This window comes from Manihot esculenta, chromosome 2 (assembly GCF_001659605.2).
Source record: "Manihot esculenta cultivar AM560-2 chromosome 2, M.esculenta_v8, whole genome shotgun sequence".
NCBI classification, from domain to species: Eukaryota; Viridiplantae; Streptophyta; class Magnoliopsida; order Malpighiales; family Euphorbiaceae; genus Manihot; species Manihot esculenta.
Window position 1 is genome coordinate 3,037,008 of NC_035162.2, and position 19,689 is coordinate 3,056,696.

Genomic DNA, 19,689 nt, shown 5'->3' on the forward strand with positions numbered 1-19,689 from the left:
AATAAATTCCAACAAGATAGGTATATTGTTATAGAAAAGCAAATGAAAAACTATGATTTATCTTTTGAAAATACCTTTGGATTAGTCATGGATTACTCATATCATTGTTGGAAAACACAAGTTAATTGGGATCTCCTTGTCAATGTTTGAACAAGTACATTTTCCCAACAATAGTAATAATTTTTTTTTTTTTTAAATCATGTTTGATAAAAGAAAAAATTTTCACAAATTTAAAAATGCAAATTGCAATTTTTATGTTGCAAAAAGGCTTTATTTTTTGCAGCAACCCCATCCTAATGAACAAGATAATATTTTTCATATAGAAGAATCCATTTAGTTTCCTGCTGAATAATCATAACTCCACAGACATATTTTAAAAGAAAGAAAAAAAAATATTTCTGGTCCATAATCTCTGCCATAATATTCAATGTTTAATCATTTAGTAGTAAAAAACTTTAGTTTAATAATATAATAGTATGTCTCCTAATCATTTTTGTCTGAGAATAAAGTGCCTTTGCAACCATAATTAATTTTGTTTATTACCAAAGTCGTTGGCTTTTTCTTCATACTTGTTATTGGAAGATGGATTGAAGTAAATGCAACCCTAATTACTTGCTAACCACAACTACCATTTTCATAATAACATCACAAAATTACTACATTTTAAGTAATTTTTCTCTTTAGAATGAAAATTTTTAATTTGAATTTTTTTTTACAAATAATGAGTGAATAATTTGATAAATCCATGGAAAATATGAAAGGAATTACATGCTTTGATGTCAATATCAGATTTGCTTACGTTTTGAGATATATAAGCACAGTTTTTGAGAAGCTATGAAATTGATTTCAAGTGTCTTTATTCTAAAAATAATTTTTTATTTTTATGTGTGAAATTTATTATAATATAATATGGAAGAAAAAATTTTAGACCGAAGTTTGAATAAAGAGTAGAAATGAATGAGAAAGAGTTGACAAATTGAGCATTAATACGAGGAGTTGTGATAGATAAGACAGTTGAAAGAGTGAAATGAGTTGATGATGTCAATTATGATTTTTATTTATTTATGATAATGTTTATTATTATCATAAAAAAATTATATATTAATTATTATGTGAATAAGTATTTAATTTTTAAAATTTAAGTATTTGTTAATAAATAACTTTTTTATTAAATTAAATATTATAAATATATTTAAAGTGAAAATATTTATATCATTTGTATAGTCACACCCATTTATTTTCTGAAATTTAACTTATCAATTAAATATATTTAAATTATACTTCTTAAAAAATAATTTCTCTAAAATATAGTTTTCAAGAAATTAATTTTTCTAAAAATAGATTATTTTGAATCAAATAAGGTTTAAAATTAATTTAAATAATAAATTTATTATTTAATTTTAAAAATTATAATTTTATTATATTTTTTATACTTTTTAAATAACTGTAAAAATAATTTTAATAATAAAATTATATCCATCTTAAAAAATTAAAATGTAATTGATAAAATAATAAAAATTTTTTATTTATCCTATAATTTAAATTTTTACTAATTTAAATAATAAAATTATTATTATGTTTTGTCAACAAACGCGAGATACACTGTTATCTTTCTCAAAAATACAACCATCTGCCAGATTCAGACACTTCCCCTCATCTCTCCCTCATAAGCCTTTTTCTCTTTCTTCATCAATCTCCATGCCCTTATTTCTCAATAATAATAATATCACTATTTTATTAATTTTATTTATTCTTTTAAGATGAAATGTTATTAAAAATTATATTACCAATAAGGCAATCTCCGAGCTATGCACCACTTTTTACACTATTTTTATGTTTTACATCACAATGGTGTAATATTATTTCCAATTTTTTACATTATTTTTAACGTCAAAAAAATATTTTATTTATATTTTTCTCTCTCTTTAATATTATATTATTTATTTTACTTTAATTTTATTTATATATTTCACTCAAAAAATTCATATAATTTTATATAGGGTAAACTATAATTTAGTCCCTCTGGTTTAGTGAAATATAACCTTTCGTCCCTCTGTTTTAAAAAACCTTCAATTTAGTCACTGTGATTTTTAAAAACTATGCCATTAGTCCCTCCCGTTAGATTTTCAGTTAAATCACCGTTAATTTTAGTTAAAAAGACTAAAATACCCATTTTCTCTCTTTCTCCTTCTCCTTCCCCTTCCTCTTCTTCTTCTTCTCCTTCCCGATCTTCTTCTTCTGCTTATTTTTCTCCTTCTCTTTTCCGATCTTCTTCTTCTTCTTCACTTGTTCCTTTGCCTTTCTTTCCTCTCTTCTTCAACATGTTAATGGTCTCATGCTCAACACAAGCACCGTACTTCTTCTCCAGAAACAATGCAGCCTTGGTAACAAGACAATTAGAAAATGGAGATTTGTCATTGTTCATGACTATTGGCAAAGCTGTTTGGCGTTCTTCTTGAACCGTGTTTCTAGTTTGTTGAGTCTCATGGAATCGTAGCTTTAACCATTGGATAATAGACTCTTTCAGTTCTCTTTCCATTTGGTCATTATCTCCCAACCAACCAATAAGCTCTTCAAACTCTTAATCAGTTTCATATGAAACCCATGGTGAGCATGTAGGAATACTATCATTTGGATTAAACATGAATGGAAAACAAGCTCTTGACCCTTCCGAATCCAAAAAAGTGTTCATGCCAAGTGAAGCAGAATGCTTGAAAATTGAAACATTGTCTGATAGGCCCTTATGATCTGATATTTTCCTGAGCCGCAAAGTCAAACTCCCATCAGCAACAACCCGAGCATGCCCAGCAGGTGTAGCAGAAGCCCAATACAAACGACCTATAGAATCACTGCCCAGAAACTCCCTCCGCGTAGCTTGCTTTAGAAGTTGTGATTCTATGCTGGTAATCAGATTCTGCAGATGAAGAATGTCATCCTTAATGGTGCTCAACTCAGGACAATATGCTTGTGACTCTTTCAAAGCAACAGAAGGCACATTCTCCACATCCTGAATATTCATGTCTGATGAGAGAGAAGGTCCTGGATGATCTAAAGGAGTTGAAGAGTTTTTCCCAACATGTTCTTGCATGTTATTATGGTGGCAAATTTCACCCGTGTGCTCAGTTACTTGTTGCAGCCAGAAATTCTTCCCTACACTTAAGATTTTTCAATTCCATTGATAATGACCGCAATTTTTGCTGCAATTCAATTGTAGTTTCCACGCACTGCTCAAGGTGCTGACAAACAAGAGCAGAGTTGAGTAATTCATCACAAAGGAACTTAAGAAGAAAGGAGATCGGAAAAGAGAAGAAGAAGAAGAAGAAGAAGAAGAAGAAGAAGAAGAAGCAAAAGAAGGAGATCGGGAAGGAGAAGAAGAAGAAGAAAAAGAGGAAGAAGAAGAAGGAGATCGGAAAAGAGAAGAAGATCGAAAAAGAGAAGAAGAAAAATAAGCAGAAGAAGGAGATCGGGAAGGAGAAAAAGAAGAAGAAGAGGAAGGGGAAGGAGAAGGAGAGAGAATGGATATTTTAGTCTTTTTAACTAAAATTAACGTTGATTTAACTGAAAATCTAACGGGAGGGACTAATGGCATAGTTTTTAAAAATCACAGTGACTAAATTGAAGGTTTTTTAAAACAGAGGAACGAAAGGTTACATTTCACTAAACCAGAGGGACTAAATTATAGTTTACCCTTTTATATATTCACTCTAAATATTTATATATTTTATATTTTCATCCAATATTCAAATATTTAATTATTTTATAAATAAACAAATAAAAATATATTAATTATAAAATTATATTAATTAAATAATAATTATAAAAAAACATTACTTAAACATTAATTATAAACATACATTAATTAAACATTAATTAGCAAACTAAAAATAAAATAAACTCATACATATTAAATTATCAATAAAAAATTACAAGCTAATTTATATGATCATTTGAATTTGTATATTGCTCCCACAAATGCTCTATTAATGCATTATGAAGTGCAAAATGAGCATCTTTATCCTTAATTTTTTTGTGTCGAGCTAAAAATTGTTGAAATTGAGTAGTTTCATCGACAGCCATTTCAACAGTTGGAGCTGAAAATTCTCTACCGTCTTCAATAGGTGCACTAAGATCACGTTCATCCTCGATTATCATATTATGCATGATAATACATGTAGTTAAAATATCATGCAATACTTTTTTTTTCCAAAAACGTGATGGCCCTGCAACGATTGCAAAACGTGACTGTAACACTCCGAAAGCACGTTCAACATCTTTTCGACATGATTCTTGTTTCATTGCAAAATACTTCTTCTTCCTTGTTTGTGGTTCATGAATAGTTTGCACAATAGTTGACCATTTCGGATATATACCATCAGCTAAATAATAACCCGTATTATATACGTTTCCTTGAATAATATAATGAGCGGGAGGAGCAATACCTTTAGCAAGGTCAGAAAATAAATACAATGACTCCAAAACATTAATATCGTTATTAGAGCCAGGCATTCCAAAATATGCATGCCATATCCAAAAGTCATAATCAGCTACAGCTTCTAAAATAATTGTTGGCGATCCACTACGACTTGTATATTGGCCAGCCCATGCAGTAGGGCAATTTTTCCATTTCCAATGCATGCAATCGAGACTACCTAACATTCCAGGAAAGCCACGTTGCTCACCAATATAAAGAAGCCTTGCAACATCCTCGGCAGTTGGTGATCTCAGATACTGCTCACCAAAAACCTCAACAATGGCTCGACAAAATCTCTTTCAATTGCAGTGGACTCCCCAATTTTCACATATTCGTCTGTAGCATCCGCCGGCAAACCATACGCTAACATTCGAAACACAGCTGTGATTTTTTTAAGAGTAGATAATCCAATTTTACCTACTGCATCTCTTTGTTGTTCAAAGTATGTATCATGCGCTTTTATTGCATCGACAATACGAAGAAATAAATTTCGAGACATTCTATATTGTCGACGAAACATTACATCATTGAAACGTGGATTATCTGAAAAATAATCCAGAAATAAATTACGATCAGCCGCTTCACGATCTCGATTGATTACTACATGACCTAGAACAGAGCCACCTCTAGAAACTCGATGTTGATCTTGTATTTGCTGCAAAACCATCTTATTTCTAAGAAATTGTTGATGAACTGCTTGTGTTTCCACTACAAACTCATTATCATCTGAAATGTAATCATCAATATCTGAAGAAGACGATGATGAATTTTCAGCATCATTATGTGATGTATCTCCAACATAGAAATCCATTTTTAGTAATGATCTATAGAATTTTCTTGACTCGAATTTAAGATGAACTGAAAAATATGAGTTATGTTTATATCTTTAAAGAATACATGATTTAATAGGAGAAATGTGGGGGTAGGGATGCATACTATCTGAAGGTCGAGATCGAAATGAAATCCATCCAACGGTTGATTTTTAGATAAGATCTATCATAATACTGTTGGTGTAATTATTATCTGAGATTCCATCTAACTTCATTGAAAAATGTGGTGATAGGGGTGCATACTATCTGAAGGTCGAGATCGAAATGAAATCCATCCAACGGTCAATTTTTAGATAAGATCTATCAGAATACTGTTGGTGTAATTATTATCTGAGATTCCATCTGACTTCATTGAAAAATGTGGGGATAGGGGTGCATACTATCTGAAGGTCGAGATCGAAATGAAATCCATCCAACGGTCGATTTTTAGATAAGATCTATCAGAATACTGTTGGTGTAATTATTATCTGAGATTCCATCTGACTTCATTGAAAAATGTGGGGATAGGGGTGCATACTATCTGAAGGTCGAGATCGAAATGAAATCCATCCAACGGTCGATTTTTAGATAAGATCTATCAGAATACTGTTGGTGTAATTATTATCTGAGATTCCATCTGACTTTATTGAAAAATGTGGGGATAGGGGTGCATACTATCTGAAGGTCGAGATCGAAATGAAATCCATCCAACGGTCGATTTTTAGATAAGATCTATCAGAATACTGTTGGTGTAATTATTATCTGAGATTCCATCTGACTTCATTGAAAAATGTGGGGATAGGGGTGCATACTATCTGAAGGTCGAGATCGAAATGAAATCCATCCAACGGTCGATTTTTATATAAGATCTATCAGAATACTGTTGGTGTAATTATTATCTGAGATTCCATCTGACTTCATTGAAAAATGTGGGGATAGGGGTGCATACTATCTGAAGGTCGAGATCGAAATGAAATCCATCCAACGGTCGATTTTTAGATAAGATCTATCAAAATACTGTTGGTGTAATTATTATCTGAGATTCCATCTGACTTCATTGAAAAATGTGGGGATAGGGGTGCATACTATCTGAAGGTCGAGATCGAAATGAAATCCATCCAACGGTCGATTTTTAGATAAGATCTATCAGAATACTGTTGGTGTAATTATTATCTGAGATTCCATCTGACTTCATTGAAAAATGTGGGGATAGGGGTGCATACTATCTGAAGGTCGAGATCGAAATGAAATCCATCCAACGGTCGATTTTTAGATAAGATCTATCAGAATACTGTTGGTGTAATTATTATATGAGATTCCATCTGACTTCATTGAAAAATGTGGGGATAGGGGTGCATACTATCTGAAGGTCGAGATCGAAATGAAATCCATCCAACGGTCAATTTTTAGATAAGATCTATCAGAATACTGTTGATGTAATTATTATCTGAGATTCCATCTCACTTATATATATTGGAATGCCAACATCTACAACTTACCATAAGTTAGCCATATCCTTCAATATTTAATCACTTTGTAAACGATGACTTCAAGATCTGCAGGATATTCTACCAATGAAGATGTGCTATAATGCGGAGTTTATCTAGATATTTCATAAGATCCCATTATAGGTAAACAACAATCTAGTCAACGTTTTTGGAGTCGGGTGGCAGAAGCATATGAAATTGCAAAGAATGAGTGTTGGGAGTCCCGCAACCCACGATCTTTGCAATATCGATTGCAAGTTATTGAGAAGGCTATAAGAAAATTGAATGGTTGTTATCGACAAGTTGAAAACTTACATCCTAATGGTGCTTCAGAGCAAGATCTGGTGAGTATTTTTTTTGTAATTACTTTGTACATAAATATTAGAATTTTTCTTAACATTTTTCTAATTATGCAGCTCAATCAAGCGAAAACTTTACTAATGCAAGATCCAAACTACAAAAGAGGATTCAAATTTGACCATGTTTGGAGCATGATGAAGGATGCTGAGAAGTTTAAAGATTGTAGCTCTAAAAAAAAAAATAGTTCAAAATCAAAGCTCATCTTATGTGTCCTCAGAGTCGGACAATCCTACTCCTGACTCGCCTATGGTACCATCTTCAAACTTATCATCTTTTTCAATCCATTTAAATGAGGATATTGCAGGAGATTATACATCATCGGATCGACCTCTTGGTGTCAAAAAAGCAAAATTGAAGAAAAAACTTGACGAATCTTTTTCATCCGCTCTAAAATGCTTACATGCTGATAATGAAAAGCTTGTGGAATCGTTGGCGAATGCAACTGCAGAAAGAGAGAAGGGAAGACTAATGAAAAGTAGAGCTTTGAACTTAAAAGAATTTAAAGAAGAAAATAAAATTTTATTGCTTGATTTAAATTCTATTTCTGATCAAATTGCTCGTGAAACATTTCGCCAAGAAAAAATTTGAATATCAGAGAAAATAGCTCAGCGTCAACAACCACCACCGTCATTTGCATCTAATGTGTATGGTCAATATCTCAATGATATTGCTGAATCCGGGTCTGACCTTCCGAAATATTAAATATTTAATGTACCGTGAATAATTGTATTTTGAATTAATATATATTGTTCAATTATTATATATGTGTCACTTTACTAATTTATTTATATTATTCTATATAATATGTTATAAATAAATTAATTTATTATAAATATTATTTATAATTATGAATATATTAATTTAAATTAATTTTCAATAATTATAAAAATATAAAATAAATTAAAAATATAAAAAATTATAAAAGTGAAAAAAAATTAAACTTAATTAAAAATATATATAAATTTGAATTATATTATAATTTAAAAAATAAAAAAATAAATTTTAAATTATATTATAAAAAAAAAAAAAAATAGCGCTGCTACAGTGTCACGCGATATTTGGCATGACACTGTAGCGAGCGCCAAAATCCCGTTGGATTTTGGTGCAGCGTTGGAGGCCCATCTCCAACGCCAAAATGAAAATTAGCGCAGCGTTAGAGATGACCTAAACTAATGAATATATTTTCAAAATAATCACCAATTTTATTGATTTTTTATATCATTTGACTTTAAAAAATACCCATTGACAAAAAAATAAATTGATTAAAATGGCACAAGCATTAAACAAAATCTTATATTTTTGTTTTGAGTTTTGAACTTAATGAAATTTACAATTTTTCACTAAATTTTAAAACCTTTTAATTATTAATTACGAAATAATATAGCATTATTAAAAAAATTGTCAGCTGTTGTTAATAATTAAAATAAAAAAAAAAAAAGGACAAAAGAAAAGGGAGCATTTGGCGGTGGTGGTGAGCTTAGATTTGGCAACGAGGGGGATGTGTGAAAGTGGGGACAACAAGATCTCAGGCTATCTACCAAGAGATACCCCAATGAAGTACCAAACCCAACGGACCCCACTTCTCCCCCCCTATTTATGTTTTAGGGTACTCTACCCTACATTTTACTATTCCTACTACCCTAAATATGCTCTACCACCTCTCCCTCACTCCCTACTCTGTAGGGCCCCGCGGAGGTGGGAGGATAGTGGGTTGGTTTGGACCCAATGAGGCTAGCTATTCATCAAAATGGCTCAACCAGGGTCACGCCACGCATTAAGTATGGGTATGGCACTGGTTTTCAAAATTTACTAACATGTCTATTCGCATATTTTTTTACTTTTCTTGTTATCACTTATTTATTATTATTTACATTTTTTTTATCAAAAAAAGCTACAACTCATCAAATAAAATTAAATTTTTAAATGGTATTTGAAAATATTTATCCCATTAACCAATGAAAATGGCTGACTTTTATAGTCAATCCTATCAAAAAAAATAAATAAAATTTTACGATATTTTTATATTGCACTTTAAATTATTTCTAAAATAAATATTTTTAATTAATTATATTACAAAAAATATATTGCATTAATAAAAATAGTAATAATTTAAAAGAATATATATATATATATATATATATTAATTATAAACATATATTTTTAAAAATTAAAATTCTATGGTGTTTTTACTTTTTTTTATAAGCTTTTAAAAAATTATCATTTTATACAAATTTATAATATGAAATATATAATTTCTATACAAATTAATATATATTTATAAAAAGATTTCTCATATAAGTAATAACAAAAACTGCCATAAAAAAAAAAAAAGAATTAGTGCATTTTGAATTGCAAAGCACATGGTGAATATCTCCACGTTGAGAGAGATTAAAAATTTGATTAATTAAATTAATGTAAACTGAGAAGATAAAGAAAGAAATTCTGGAACAACAACAAGGGTTTGTCATTTGTGACGAGGGGTTGTCGGTTGGTCCCAATGCTGCTCCCATATATATATATATATATATATAAATTTATGAAAAAATAATAAAATCATAAATCACAATTAATAATTTCTGTAATTTTTTTTAATTATCAAATTAAAGAAATTGCTCTTTCGCACCTGTCAAAGCCATTCTCTGGTTTGTGCTTATGTATAAACAATACAAAACATAAACATATATGAAAGCTGGAATCCAATCCTGACATGCCACCGCTTCAAACAATTTACTATTTCCCTGTAATTTTGTGGCAACTAATTTCCAAATGATTATCCTACCATAATTTCTTATTTGGAAAGCAATATATAATCATAATTAAAATATGCAATAAAAAGTAAAAAAAAAAAAATTAATCAAGGGAGGCAGATGTTAGGTTGTTGTTTAAATAAATGTTGCATGCAAATGAGATAAAGATATTTCGATTAACATGAAAGTGATGAGGGCTGCCCACAGAATATTACTATGCAAGATTTGAAAGCAACCCATCTATTTATTCATTTTCAATTTGACTTACTATATTTAATTACATTTTTTTTTATTAAACAATTAGAATTTTGGAATTTACTAGAATTTGAAAGATATTTGTTAATAAATTAATTAATAAGCACTTTCGAAAAAAAATAATAATTAATAAGCAATGTCTCCCAACTATTGCAAATTAGATGTGGATGTTGAAACTCCCTTCATTATGTCTTCCGAGATGGACCACTGAACTGCCAAAAACCAAACAGTTATTTTCCTTTCATTCTTTATTTTGTTTCCATCTTATTAAAGAGTAAATTTAATTTTTTAAATTATTGATTGAGTTAATTATATTGCTAAAAAGGGAAAAATTCAAATTTAGAGCATTGAAAATAATATTAAATCTAATAAATTAAATTATTATAATATTAAAATATAAGAATGTGGATATCAAAATTAAACTATTATAAAAAATAAAATCTGAAATATTAATTATGATATTCTAACGTTAAATTTTAATTAAAAAGGCAGTTTTATTGTCAGAGGAAAATTTAATAATTAAATAAAAATAGAGATTAATTTATAAAATTGTTAAATTTCAAAATTATATTATGGAAATGAGTATAGTAAAGCGCAAAACCAAGAAATTTTATGACCCAACTCGAGAAGCGAGCGAAATCCCGACCAAAACGACAAGCCGCCCAGCTTCTTAACCGTATAAAGGCCGAGAGACAGAGGCGTTAAAACTGAAAAAAAGTTTTTTTTAAAAAAAAAAGTGGAATCACGAGGCTCTTCTCTTCTTTTACTTCCACCGTTATATTTCCTTGCATTTCCTCTCCCTCTCTCTCTCCTTTTGAAGAGCGCTCACTCTCTCTCTATAAATACGTCACTTTCTCTTCTTTATCTCTCTGCTCTCTATTTTTTTCCCTCTCAGTTCTAGCTTTTCTTTTTCTCTTTTGAACTGAGAAACAAGCAGGGAGGAGTAGGGAAGGGCAGGGAGAGTCCTTTTTTCTTTCTCTCTAGTTGTTTCTCTATTGCATACACAACCTATATACTAGTTAGATACAACAACAGATACAATGTCGGCTTACAGAGAGCAAGATCCTCGTATCAATGGCATCCAAACTAAGATTGGAGTCGTGCCCGATTTCCCCAGAGAAGGTTTCTTTGCTTTTTTGCTTTCCACCCTTTTATTCTATTTTATAGCTGAAAATAATGCAGGGAAAAAAAATTTACAAAGTACCCATTTTTTCTTCCCATAAATGATCCTGATCACCAGAAGTGGTCTTTAATTAGTAGTTTGCACAACTGAGCTTAAATAAAAAGACACCCATAAGTTCTCCTGGATACTAAATTTTGTACTGCTTCTTATAATGTTTTAAAATGAAGGTTTATTTATCCTCCAAGATTTCAAAGATTTTATTTCCTTATGATGCCTGTCATTTATTGCCTCACAAAAGAAGTTTATACGTATAAAAGGAAAATTCATTCTTATGGTTTAGCGTGGCAATTGGCAGGTATCATGTTTCAGGATATCACAACTCTATTACTGGATCCTAAAGCATTCAAGGACACGATCGATTTGTTCGTTGAGCGATACAAAGGGGAAAACATTTCAGTTGTTGCAGGTAGACGACACAAGACGAACCCCATTTCTACTTTTCAATACTTTCTTTTTCTTTTTTCAAGGTTTCATTTTTGAGGTTTAAAGATTTGATTTAAGGCTTTTTAACAACTTTTTATCTCTTTGATTTGGGGTTGAAGGTGGTGGGGTCCATTGCTTACAGAGCAAAATCCACCAGTGTGTGTGTGAGTTTCTGGTTCCCTTTTTTTATGAATGCTTTTTTAGGACAGTTGATGCAAATTGGAAGTGACTGTACCTTTTATGTGATATCTCACTGTGTTTTTCAATTTTTCTTTTTTTTTTTTTTGGGTGGGGTGTAATAGAAGGATTTCTTGTTTGACTAATGGGCTTTGTTAGTGGGATGAGCCATTGATTGCTTTCTCTCTGTTCAATTCTCCTTTTGAGCGGCTATCATTTGCTTGCTCTCTCTCCCTCTGTCGTTGCTGTTTTTGGCGCTGTGGGCATGTGCTGGGATCTGATTTGAGTGGATTGATGGTGGTTGGTGATGGATGCCCACCTTGTTCAAAAGGAAGTGGACCCAAATAATCCAAGTTAACATTGGGCCGGTTTATTTTGGCTCCATTGTGTGATTGGGCACTTCACATGTGTTTATCCCATTCCTATGCTTCATGTTTATACTTTTTTCTCTTTATCCTGATGCCGTCTGTTTCCTGTTTCCATTTTGTTGCTAACTTGTGTGATAAACTGAGGAGTTTAGGCGATGAATCATTGTATTCTCTATGGCAAATCTTGTTAGCCAAGTAGTGTTTTACTTGCACATTTGCATCATAAATTGATTAGCAAGTTTCTGTAATAAAGGACTGTAGATGATGAGTTTTCTGGCTTTCACGACCAATAGCGAAGTTCCAGATACACATGATGTGCTATTGCTCCCACAAAACTTGTACAAAGATGAGCAGTGGTATTGGTCCTTATTATGATTATATTTTGGATTCCAAAGGATTTGGTCAACATTTAGTATATATGTGGTTTGTCCTAATGTGTGGCATTAGAATATGTCTCTTTATGTGCTCATCTGGACGTCTGTTGTCTTGTTGTGTTCATGAGAAACTTCATACGTAGGCGGAATCTTCTCTCCAAATTATAGTCTCACATGGAAAAGTTGTGGCATTTTCCTCTGTGAGATAAAGATATCTGCATCTTCTTATCTTTTGTCTGCCTAGTTGATGTTATCCGCTGGATTAGGTCCAGAGCATGTGCTCATAATAGGGTTGATCAGTGGAAGACCCAGTTCAGAGAATGCATTATAGGTCTATGTCACACTCAACCATTAAGCTTAAACTACTCACATTTTTTGACATATTATTGTTGTCTTTTTCATACTGCTTTTTATTATTTTTGACATATTTTGAAAATTGGAGGCATATCATAACCCTCATCTCTAATATTCTATGTTAAACTACTGTGGGCAGTTTCTTGTCATGGATATGCCTGTTTTTCTGACAAAGGTTTTGATAAACAGTTCTAACTTGTGATAAACAGTTTATTTTTATTTTTATTTTATTTGGATGGATCAGCATTAGTGCTTCATCTTTGTATTCTCATGACATCTTAAGGTCTTTCATGATAAGATCTGCAATGGTGTTATGAAATGGTGGCAGAGATTGAATTTTTCTTGTCATGCATAATTCTTACTGGGGCATAACTTAATGATAGAAAATATTGCTTCTTGTTCAATTGCTATAAATTCTTGGATAGGGCATGGTGAGAATAGAGCGCAACATGTGCCTGTTTCTGCTAGCTGTCTATTCTAAATTTTATGAACATTTCATTTCTTTCCCTCAAAAGGAGAAATCACTTGTTTTGATATCTCAGCATTCAACTTTATTATCAAGTGCTGAAAATTGGAGGAATTCATTTGTTTCACTATATTTTTTCTCCATGTAGTTAAATGTTTATGCAATGGAGAAAATCTTTTGAAGTTATTTAGTTCTGAAATATAAGGGAATCTCTTTTCCAGGCATAGAAGCCCGAGGATTCATTTTTGGACCTCCTATTGCTTTGGCAATTGGAGCAAAGTTTGTTCCAATGAGAAAACCAAAGAAATTGCCAGGTACTTCTTTGTCTCTGTATTTACTTTCTTTGTGTACAGCTGAAAATTGCCAGTCCTCCCTCCTGATGGACCCATTGTGTAGTTCTATAGACTCTGTAATGTATTCTCAATATTTGGGAGCTATATAATTTCTGAACTGCATGAAAATGTAATTCAGATGAAGGGATTTTCCAATCAGTCTATGCCATGACCTGATGTGGAGAAATAGGCTAAACTTAATTTTTAATATATCCTGTAATGTTTTATGTGAAGCAAAGCAGTGTCTTATATCTCTGACATGCTTTGTCTTGATTTGACTTGGTGTCATAGTGATAAGACATGGCTATATTGCTCAGTTTGTACTATCAGAAAAATAATGGAATACTGATTTTTGTCTTCTTATTGACTACGGTAACAAGTGATTATTTTGAAGTCTCTCTCTTTCTCATTCTATGGCGTGTCCTGTGTAGTAATATATTGTCCCTTTTGTTTTTTTCGCCAAAGATAAAGAGGATAGGAGACTGGGGTGTTGAATCTTGGACCTCCTGAGTTCAACTAGATGCTCTTATCATCGTGAGTGCTAACATATTGTGTTGTTGCAGGTGAAGTTATTAAAGAAGATTACGATCTGGAATACGGAAGTGACTGCCTTGAGATGCATGTTGGAGCAGTCCATTCAGGTGAACGTGCTTTGGTGGTTGATGATTTGATTGCCACTGGTGGCACTCTGCGTGCTGCTATAAATTTACTGGGTAACTACATCATCAAATCTTTTAAATCCACAATTACCTCTTCTTTTCTTCATGATAAGTTACCCTTTTGCTGAAATGTTGATACTTTATAGTTGTTAAACAAAGAAGAATTTGCTTCTTGCAGACTATGAATTAAATGTTTCTTATTATCCAATTGTCTGAATGTCCTCGAACTTAAAAAACGTCATTGGCTGATCAATAACTTGGCTTGGTTAATTTGGCTGCTCTAGCAACTTTCATTTTCAATAATGATGCTGAATGCATGCTCAATTTCATCCCAATTGTATTGCCTTAAATATTACTCAAATATGAATGCTGCTTGAGCTTCTAATGAATTGGAATATATTGTTTCGCAGAACGTGTTGGAGCAGAAGTTGTTGAATGTGCTTGTGTAATCGAATTACCAGATTTAAAGGTGAGCTCATTGCCCCTTGTTTCTCTCCATGTGAGAGTAACAATCCTAAAGAGATTGTTCCCTTGTAATATGCTGCTTGAGTTTTAGCTGTTTAGGCCTCTAATTGATAATGGGTCTGACTGCATAATACTGGATTTGGCAGGGTCGAGAGAAATTGAATGGGAAGCCCTTGTATGTACTTGTGGAATCCCATTAGCGAGCAAATATGATTCTCCAACAATGGTTTCAGCACGAGGAAACGTACATTGGAGGGATATTGGTGGTCACTCATCTGGAAACTCTTTTCATTTAGCCCCACCATTTCCATGATTAATGAATTATCGAAGAACAATGATGGTTGAAACCCTTATTTTACCTTGTAGCTTAGAAACATTGAGTTTATGTGAATGGCTGGATTTGAAAAACAAAAAAAAAAAAAAAAAAAAAAAAGAAGAAAGGCTTGTAGGAATCTCTCATTTTTTCCCCCTTTCTGGAAAATGAATTTATGTTGCGAGTTTACGTTGCTGTGCATGCGCTATTGACAATTAGACAAGAACAACCCATTATGCATAATTTTGTAGCAGGCTTGACAAGCATGCCCAATTTTATTGGGTTGGTCCAAATCTCCCAGTTTGTCACGACTGACAAAGCATATGCTTTTGAATTAGGTCCAAAAAGGATCTAAACAGAGAAGTCATTTGCAATAAATCTGTGAAATTATTTGTTGTTATATAAAAAGGGTCCAATGTGGTCAATGGAAAGCAGGGTGGTGGAAAAAGAGATCCGAACAACTTGACACATGTTTGCTTGATAAATCAAAACAGAGAGACAGATATAGGCATGGTAGGATAAATGGGAGCTTTCAGGAAGAACATAGGTTTGAAGTGCCCATCAAAGACGGTGACCAAATACCATAATTTTGCCTTCTCACTGTCTGCCAAGGGAAGTTAATTCAACTGCACCACCAAAGTTTTTGTTGAAGAGAAGTGTGCACAAACTAGGAATTTTAATGCTTCAGATGTTACTAATTCATTTTGCTTTGCTTTGCTTGTTATTCATTCATCTTCCCTACCAGTTTGGTTCTATTTAATGATTATTATACTAAATCTAAATACTATTTGCGTTCAGTGACAAGAAGTTATGATTTTATTTATTTATTCATTTTTCACTTTTGCTTAGTTGTGAATACTGACTAGAAAGTTCCTTTTCACCAACCTCTCCCACACATAAAATAAAAGAGAGAAGAAAATGATAACTATCATATTCACCTTTGGTTCCAAATTTGATAACTTCATTCAATTTTTTTTTTTTTTTTGGGAATGCTGACTGAATCTTTTAATTATAAAAACCTGATTTGTGGAAAAAATATATGTAATTACTTGTTTTTTTAATGTAAAACAAAACAGTCTCTCATGTGTTTGATTTGCCATTCAAATCAAAATACTTTAATCTCACTTCCAATTGTTTTTTTTCTTTTTCAATTTCTTAATTGTAAAAGCCACATTGTAAAGGCAGAGAAATGCCGAAATCTTAGAATTGAAATTCCTAGACTGTCTAATCTTATATCTCTAACTTTTTGAAATTAAAACAACACAACCAAATAGTCAATGCTTCTTTTAAAAAAAATAAATAAATTCCCTACTAAATCATTACCAAACAATCATCTCCACGATAAAATCATAGATCTTCTGTTGCCAATATCATCATTGTAAGTTCAACATTTCCACTTAATAACAACCAAACTAAAAGATCAAAGACTGAGAGACTCTGTATCATTACTTCATCATCATTCTTTTCTTTTCTTTTCCTTTTTTCTTCCAAGGACACTTGTGTTTGATAAATTTCATTGTATATTATTCAAAATAGTTGGTATTTCACTTCATTTAAAATTTCGTCATGACAGATGGAAAAAGCCATTTCAAAACAAACAAAAAAAAACAATTACATTAAATTAAACATTTTAACTCGTGTTGCAGTTGCATTAAAATAGTTAATTGTAAAATAAGAAAAAAAAATCAAATATTACTACAATCTAAAGGGAAAAAAAAAAAAAAGGTGATTAATTAGCATCTATCAACCCAATTTTTCTCTTAAACCTTACAAAATATAAATGGTCCAAAAATTGCAAATCAACGAGGAAGGAAAAATTGGGTTGAAAAATGTCAAATGAAAACAATCCGACAGAAATTTAAAGAAAAAAAAAAAGGAAATAATTTCAGCGTATTTTACAATTTATAGATAATAAGAAAGCACGGTAACACTGCACGGTGATCAAACACCAGCAACTGCCCATTTTCCCCACTCACCGAGTCAAATCCGACCTGCCCCTTCAACAACGATTCCAACTCCATCTGTTTCGATACCCGACCCGCTATCACTCGGCACACTAGCATCGCTCTCCTTCCACTCCCACCTCCAGCACTCTCGTGCGCTCCGCCGCTCCCTGAAAATGTGCAAATCGCAGCCCCCTTTCCTCCCGGGAAAACCCACGCGCCTCCACGGGCTTCATGAACGCCTCCTGTGGGACCCAGACAGTAGAATCGCATCATCTCATTCCCGTCCGCGACGCACCGAGCATTCTCCTCCCACGTGCTCCCTCCAGACAATCCGGCTCGGGTTATTACCATCTCCCTATACTCTTCGAACCGTGATACTGTTCTCGACCCGTTGTGGACTTTGAAAATCATCTCGATCCGACCTGGGAAAGACTTGTTACTCCAGCTTGTGTGGAATATAATTTCTACAACATTACGTGAAGGGTGGCCGTCGGGAACCTCGGTCAGGGCCGGAAATAGCGGGTCGGGGTTACGGGCAGAACGAGAACGTGAAGCGGGAGCCGACACGGGTTCGGGCTTAGGTTTGGGTTTGGTGTGGTTTGGGGAAATGGTAGTGGATTTCTGTTGCTTCTGTCGCTGGTGGTGGTGGAAATGGTGCTTGGGCTTTGTGGGTCTCTGTTGCATGGTGGAAGTGGCGGTATCAATAACGTCTTTGATGCTCTGAGCGCTCTTCCTGCAACTGGAACTGGGTATTAAATGTTTGGGGTTGGGGATAAAAACGTCTTCAGCAGCTCTGGATTTACATTGCAGAGACCTCATCCACCCGCTCGCCATTAAACGAACAAAACCCAATCGGATCTTCTGTTTCCTCTCTTAAAAACTTACGTATAAGAAGCAAGCAAAGAGTTTCTCTCCTGTTTTGGTGTTTCAAATCCTTGAGAATTTCTCTTCCATAACTCTTTTTCTCTCTTGAGTTAATGAGTTTCTCACTCTAGAACATCGAGGTTCCATTTGGGGTCTGGCGTTTTTCTTTTTTATTTTTTGGAATTTTTCTGCTTTTGTTTCTGCGTTCTCGGGTATATGTATTGTTGTTTGAAGGAAGGACAAGGATGAAAGGGACACATGGCGCGATATTAATTAAATCGATTGTTCATTGTGGGGATATAATGACAATAATGCCACTTTTTTCTGATAAGGTGGCTCTCGCAAACTCAGGCTCCAGTCTGTTCTTTGAGTCGAGGGCCATAAATGAAAATTCGTAATTAAAATTTTTTAATTTTGATTATATTTAAAAAAAAAATAGAGATTGATTTTCTAAGTTGTTTTTGTTTATTTTTTCTGAGTCGGTCTGTATATTTTAAACGTCAATTGTTTAATTTTTATTATAAAAAAATATAATTAAGTTAATTTTTTTTCTTTAATTCATTGAAGTATTGTATAAAATAATGAATGTTAGTGTGCATGGTGAGATAAAACTTAATATTAGCATTAAAATGAATGGTGAGGTCATTTTCTATTAAAGGCTATGCTGCCATCTGAAATTTTGAATGCTTTCATGGCTTTGATGCTTCTTCAAATCAAAGCAACCAACAACAAGTACTCTGTTATTTATTGGTAAGCTACAAGTTTCACTGCAACAGGAAAAAGCCTATGCACCTGCACCATAGTTTCCCTTTTTGTTCTTTTTTACACTCCATTCACCATCTTTGACCAAACCATCCATGCTGTAATTTCAATATCCTTTCTTATGGTTTTTCTTAAATTTTAATTTCTTATTTTTCAAACAATAATTAATTTATCATATTTATAAATAAACTCATTCTCAAAATTATGAAAAAAAATATTCAACCTTTATTTTCTCCTAATATCATCACTCTATTATCGTATGCTTAGTTGAATAGCTCAAATTGGCTATATTTAACTATAAAAGTCAATTATTAAAAAAAGTCAATTCTTTTTTTTTTAAAATCGAATGTTTTAATGGATTTAGTTATACAGATGAAATTTAGAGCAGGTGGTTTTTTTTAATATTAATTATTATAATATATAAAAAAACCCATCAACTTTATATTTAAAGAAATATTAATATTCTTATTGCACCGTTCATTTAGGTTACATTTGAGAGAGAGTTTTTTTTTTTTTTTTTAAAAAAAAGAAAGGGAAATCAAAGACAACTGAAATCTAAAATATTATGAGAATGAAAAAGTCTAAGTTGGAGTTTTCAAACTAATCAAATGTATAACAAAAACTGACAAAATGCTAACTAACTTGACAAGTAAAATAATTAATTTGACATCATCCTTTTTATTGAAGATAAGTAAAATAATTATTAAAAAAAAAACTTTATTAAAGGTTGCTTACTTCTCCTTAACAAAAGGATGGAAGATTGAATCTCACTCATGTTCGGAGAAGGAGATCAATAAAAAGGGATGACACGTAATTTATATTTTCATCAATTTATTTTTGAAAGAATGATACTGATTTCGTGGAATTATTAAGA

General features: G+C 32.2%; 2 protein-coding genes and 1 pseudogene across 3 annotated transcripts; 1 reads left to right on the top strand and 2 right to left on the bottom strand.

Moving 5' to 3' along the window:
• Positions 1 to 3,930: 3,930 nt before the first annotated feature.
• On the bottom strand, positions 3,931 to 5,282 carry LOC122723149 (annotated as a pseudogene).
• A 5,628-nt stretch (positions 5,283 to 10,910) lies between these two features.
• LOC110606218 (adenine phosphoribosyltransferase 4) lies at positions 10,911 to 15,432 on the top strand. Of its 2 annotated transcripts, XM_021744976.2 has the most exons (7): positions 10,911 to 11,251; positions 11,608 to 11,718; positions 11,855 to 11,899; positions 13,696 to 13,788; positions 14,370 to 14,519; positions 14,876 to 14,934; positions 15,077 to 15,432. In XM_021744976.2, the coding sequence occupies exons 1-7, from the start codon at positions 11,170 to 11,172 to the stop codon at positions 15,128 to 15,130; spliced, it is 594 nt and encodes a 197-aa protein (XP_021600668.1). In that variant the 5' UTR covers positions 10,911 to 11,169; the 3' UTR covers positions 15,131 to 15,432. The 2 variants fall into 2 exon arrangements, with proteins under 2 accessions (XP_021600668.1, XP_021600675.1); XM_021744983.2 differs by lacking the exon at positions 11,855 to 11,899 and having other exon boundaries at positions 10,922 to 11,251.
• Positions 15,433 to 17,037: 1,605 nt separating this feature from the next.
• LOC110610167 lies at positions 17,038 to 18,266 on the bottom strand. Its single transcript, XM_021750051.2, has one exon. It carries the CDS (start codon positions 18,021 to 18,023, stop codon positions 17,139 to 17,141), a length of 885 nt encoding a protein of 294 aa, XP_021605743.2. The 5' UTR covers positions 18,024 to 18,266; the 3' UTR covers positions 17,038 to 17,138.
• Between the last annotated feature and the right edge of the window lie 1,423 nt (positions 18,267 to 19,689).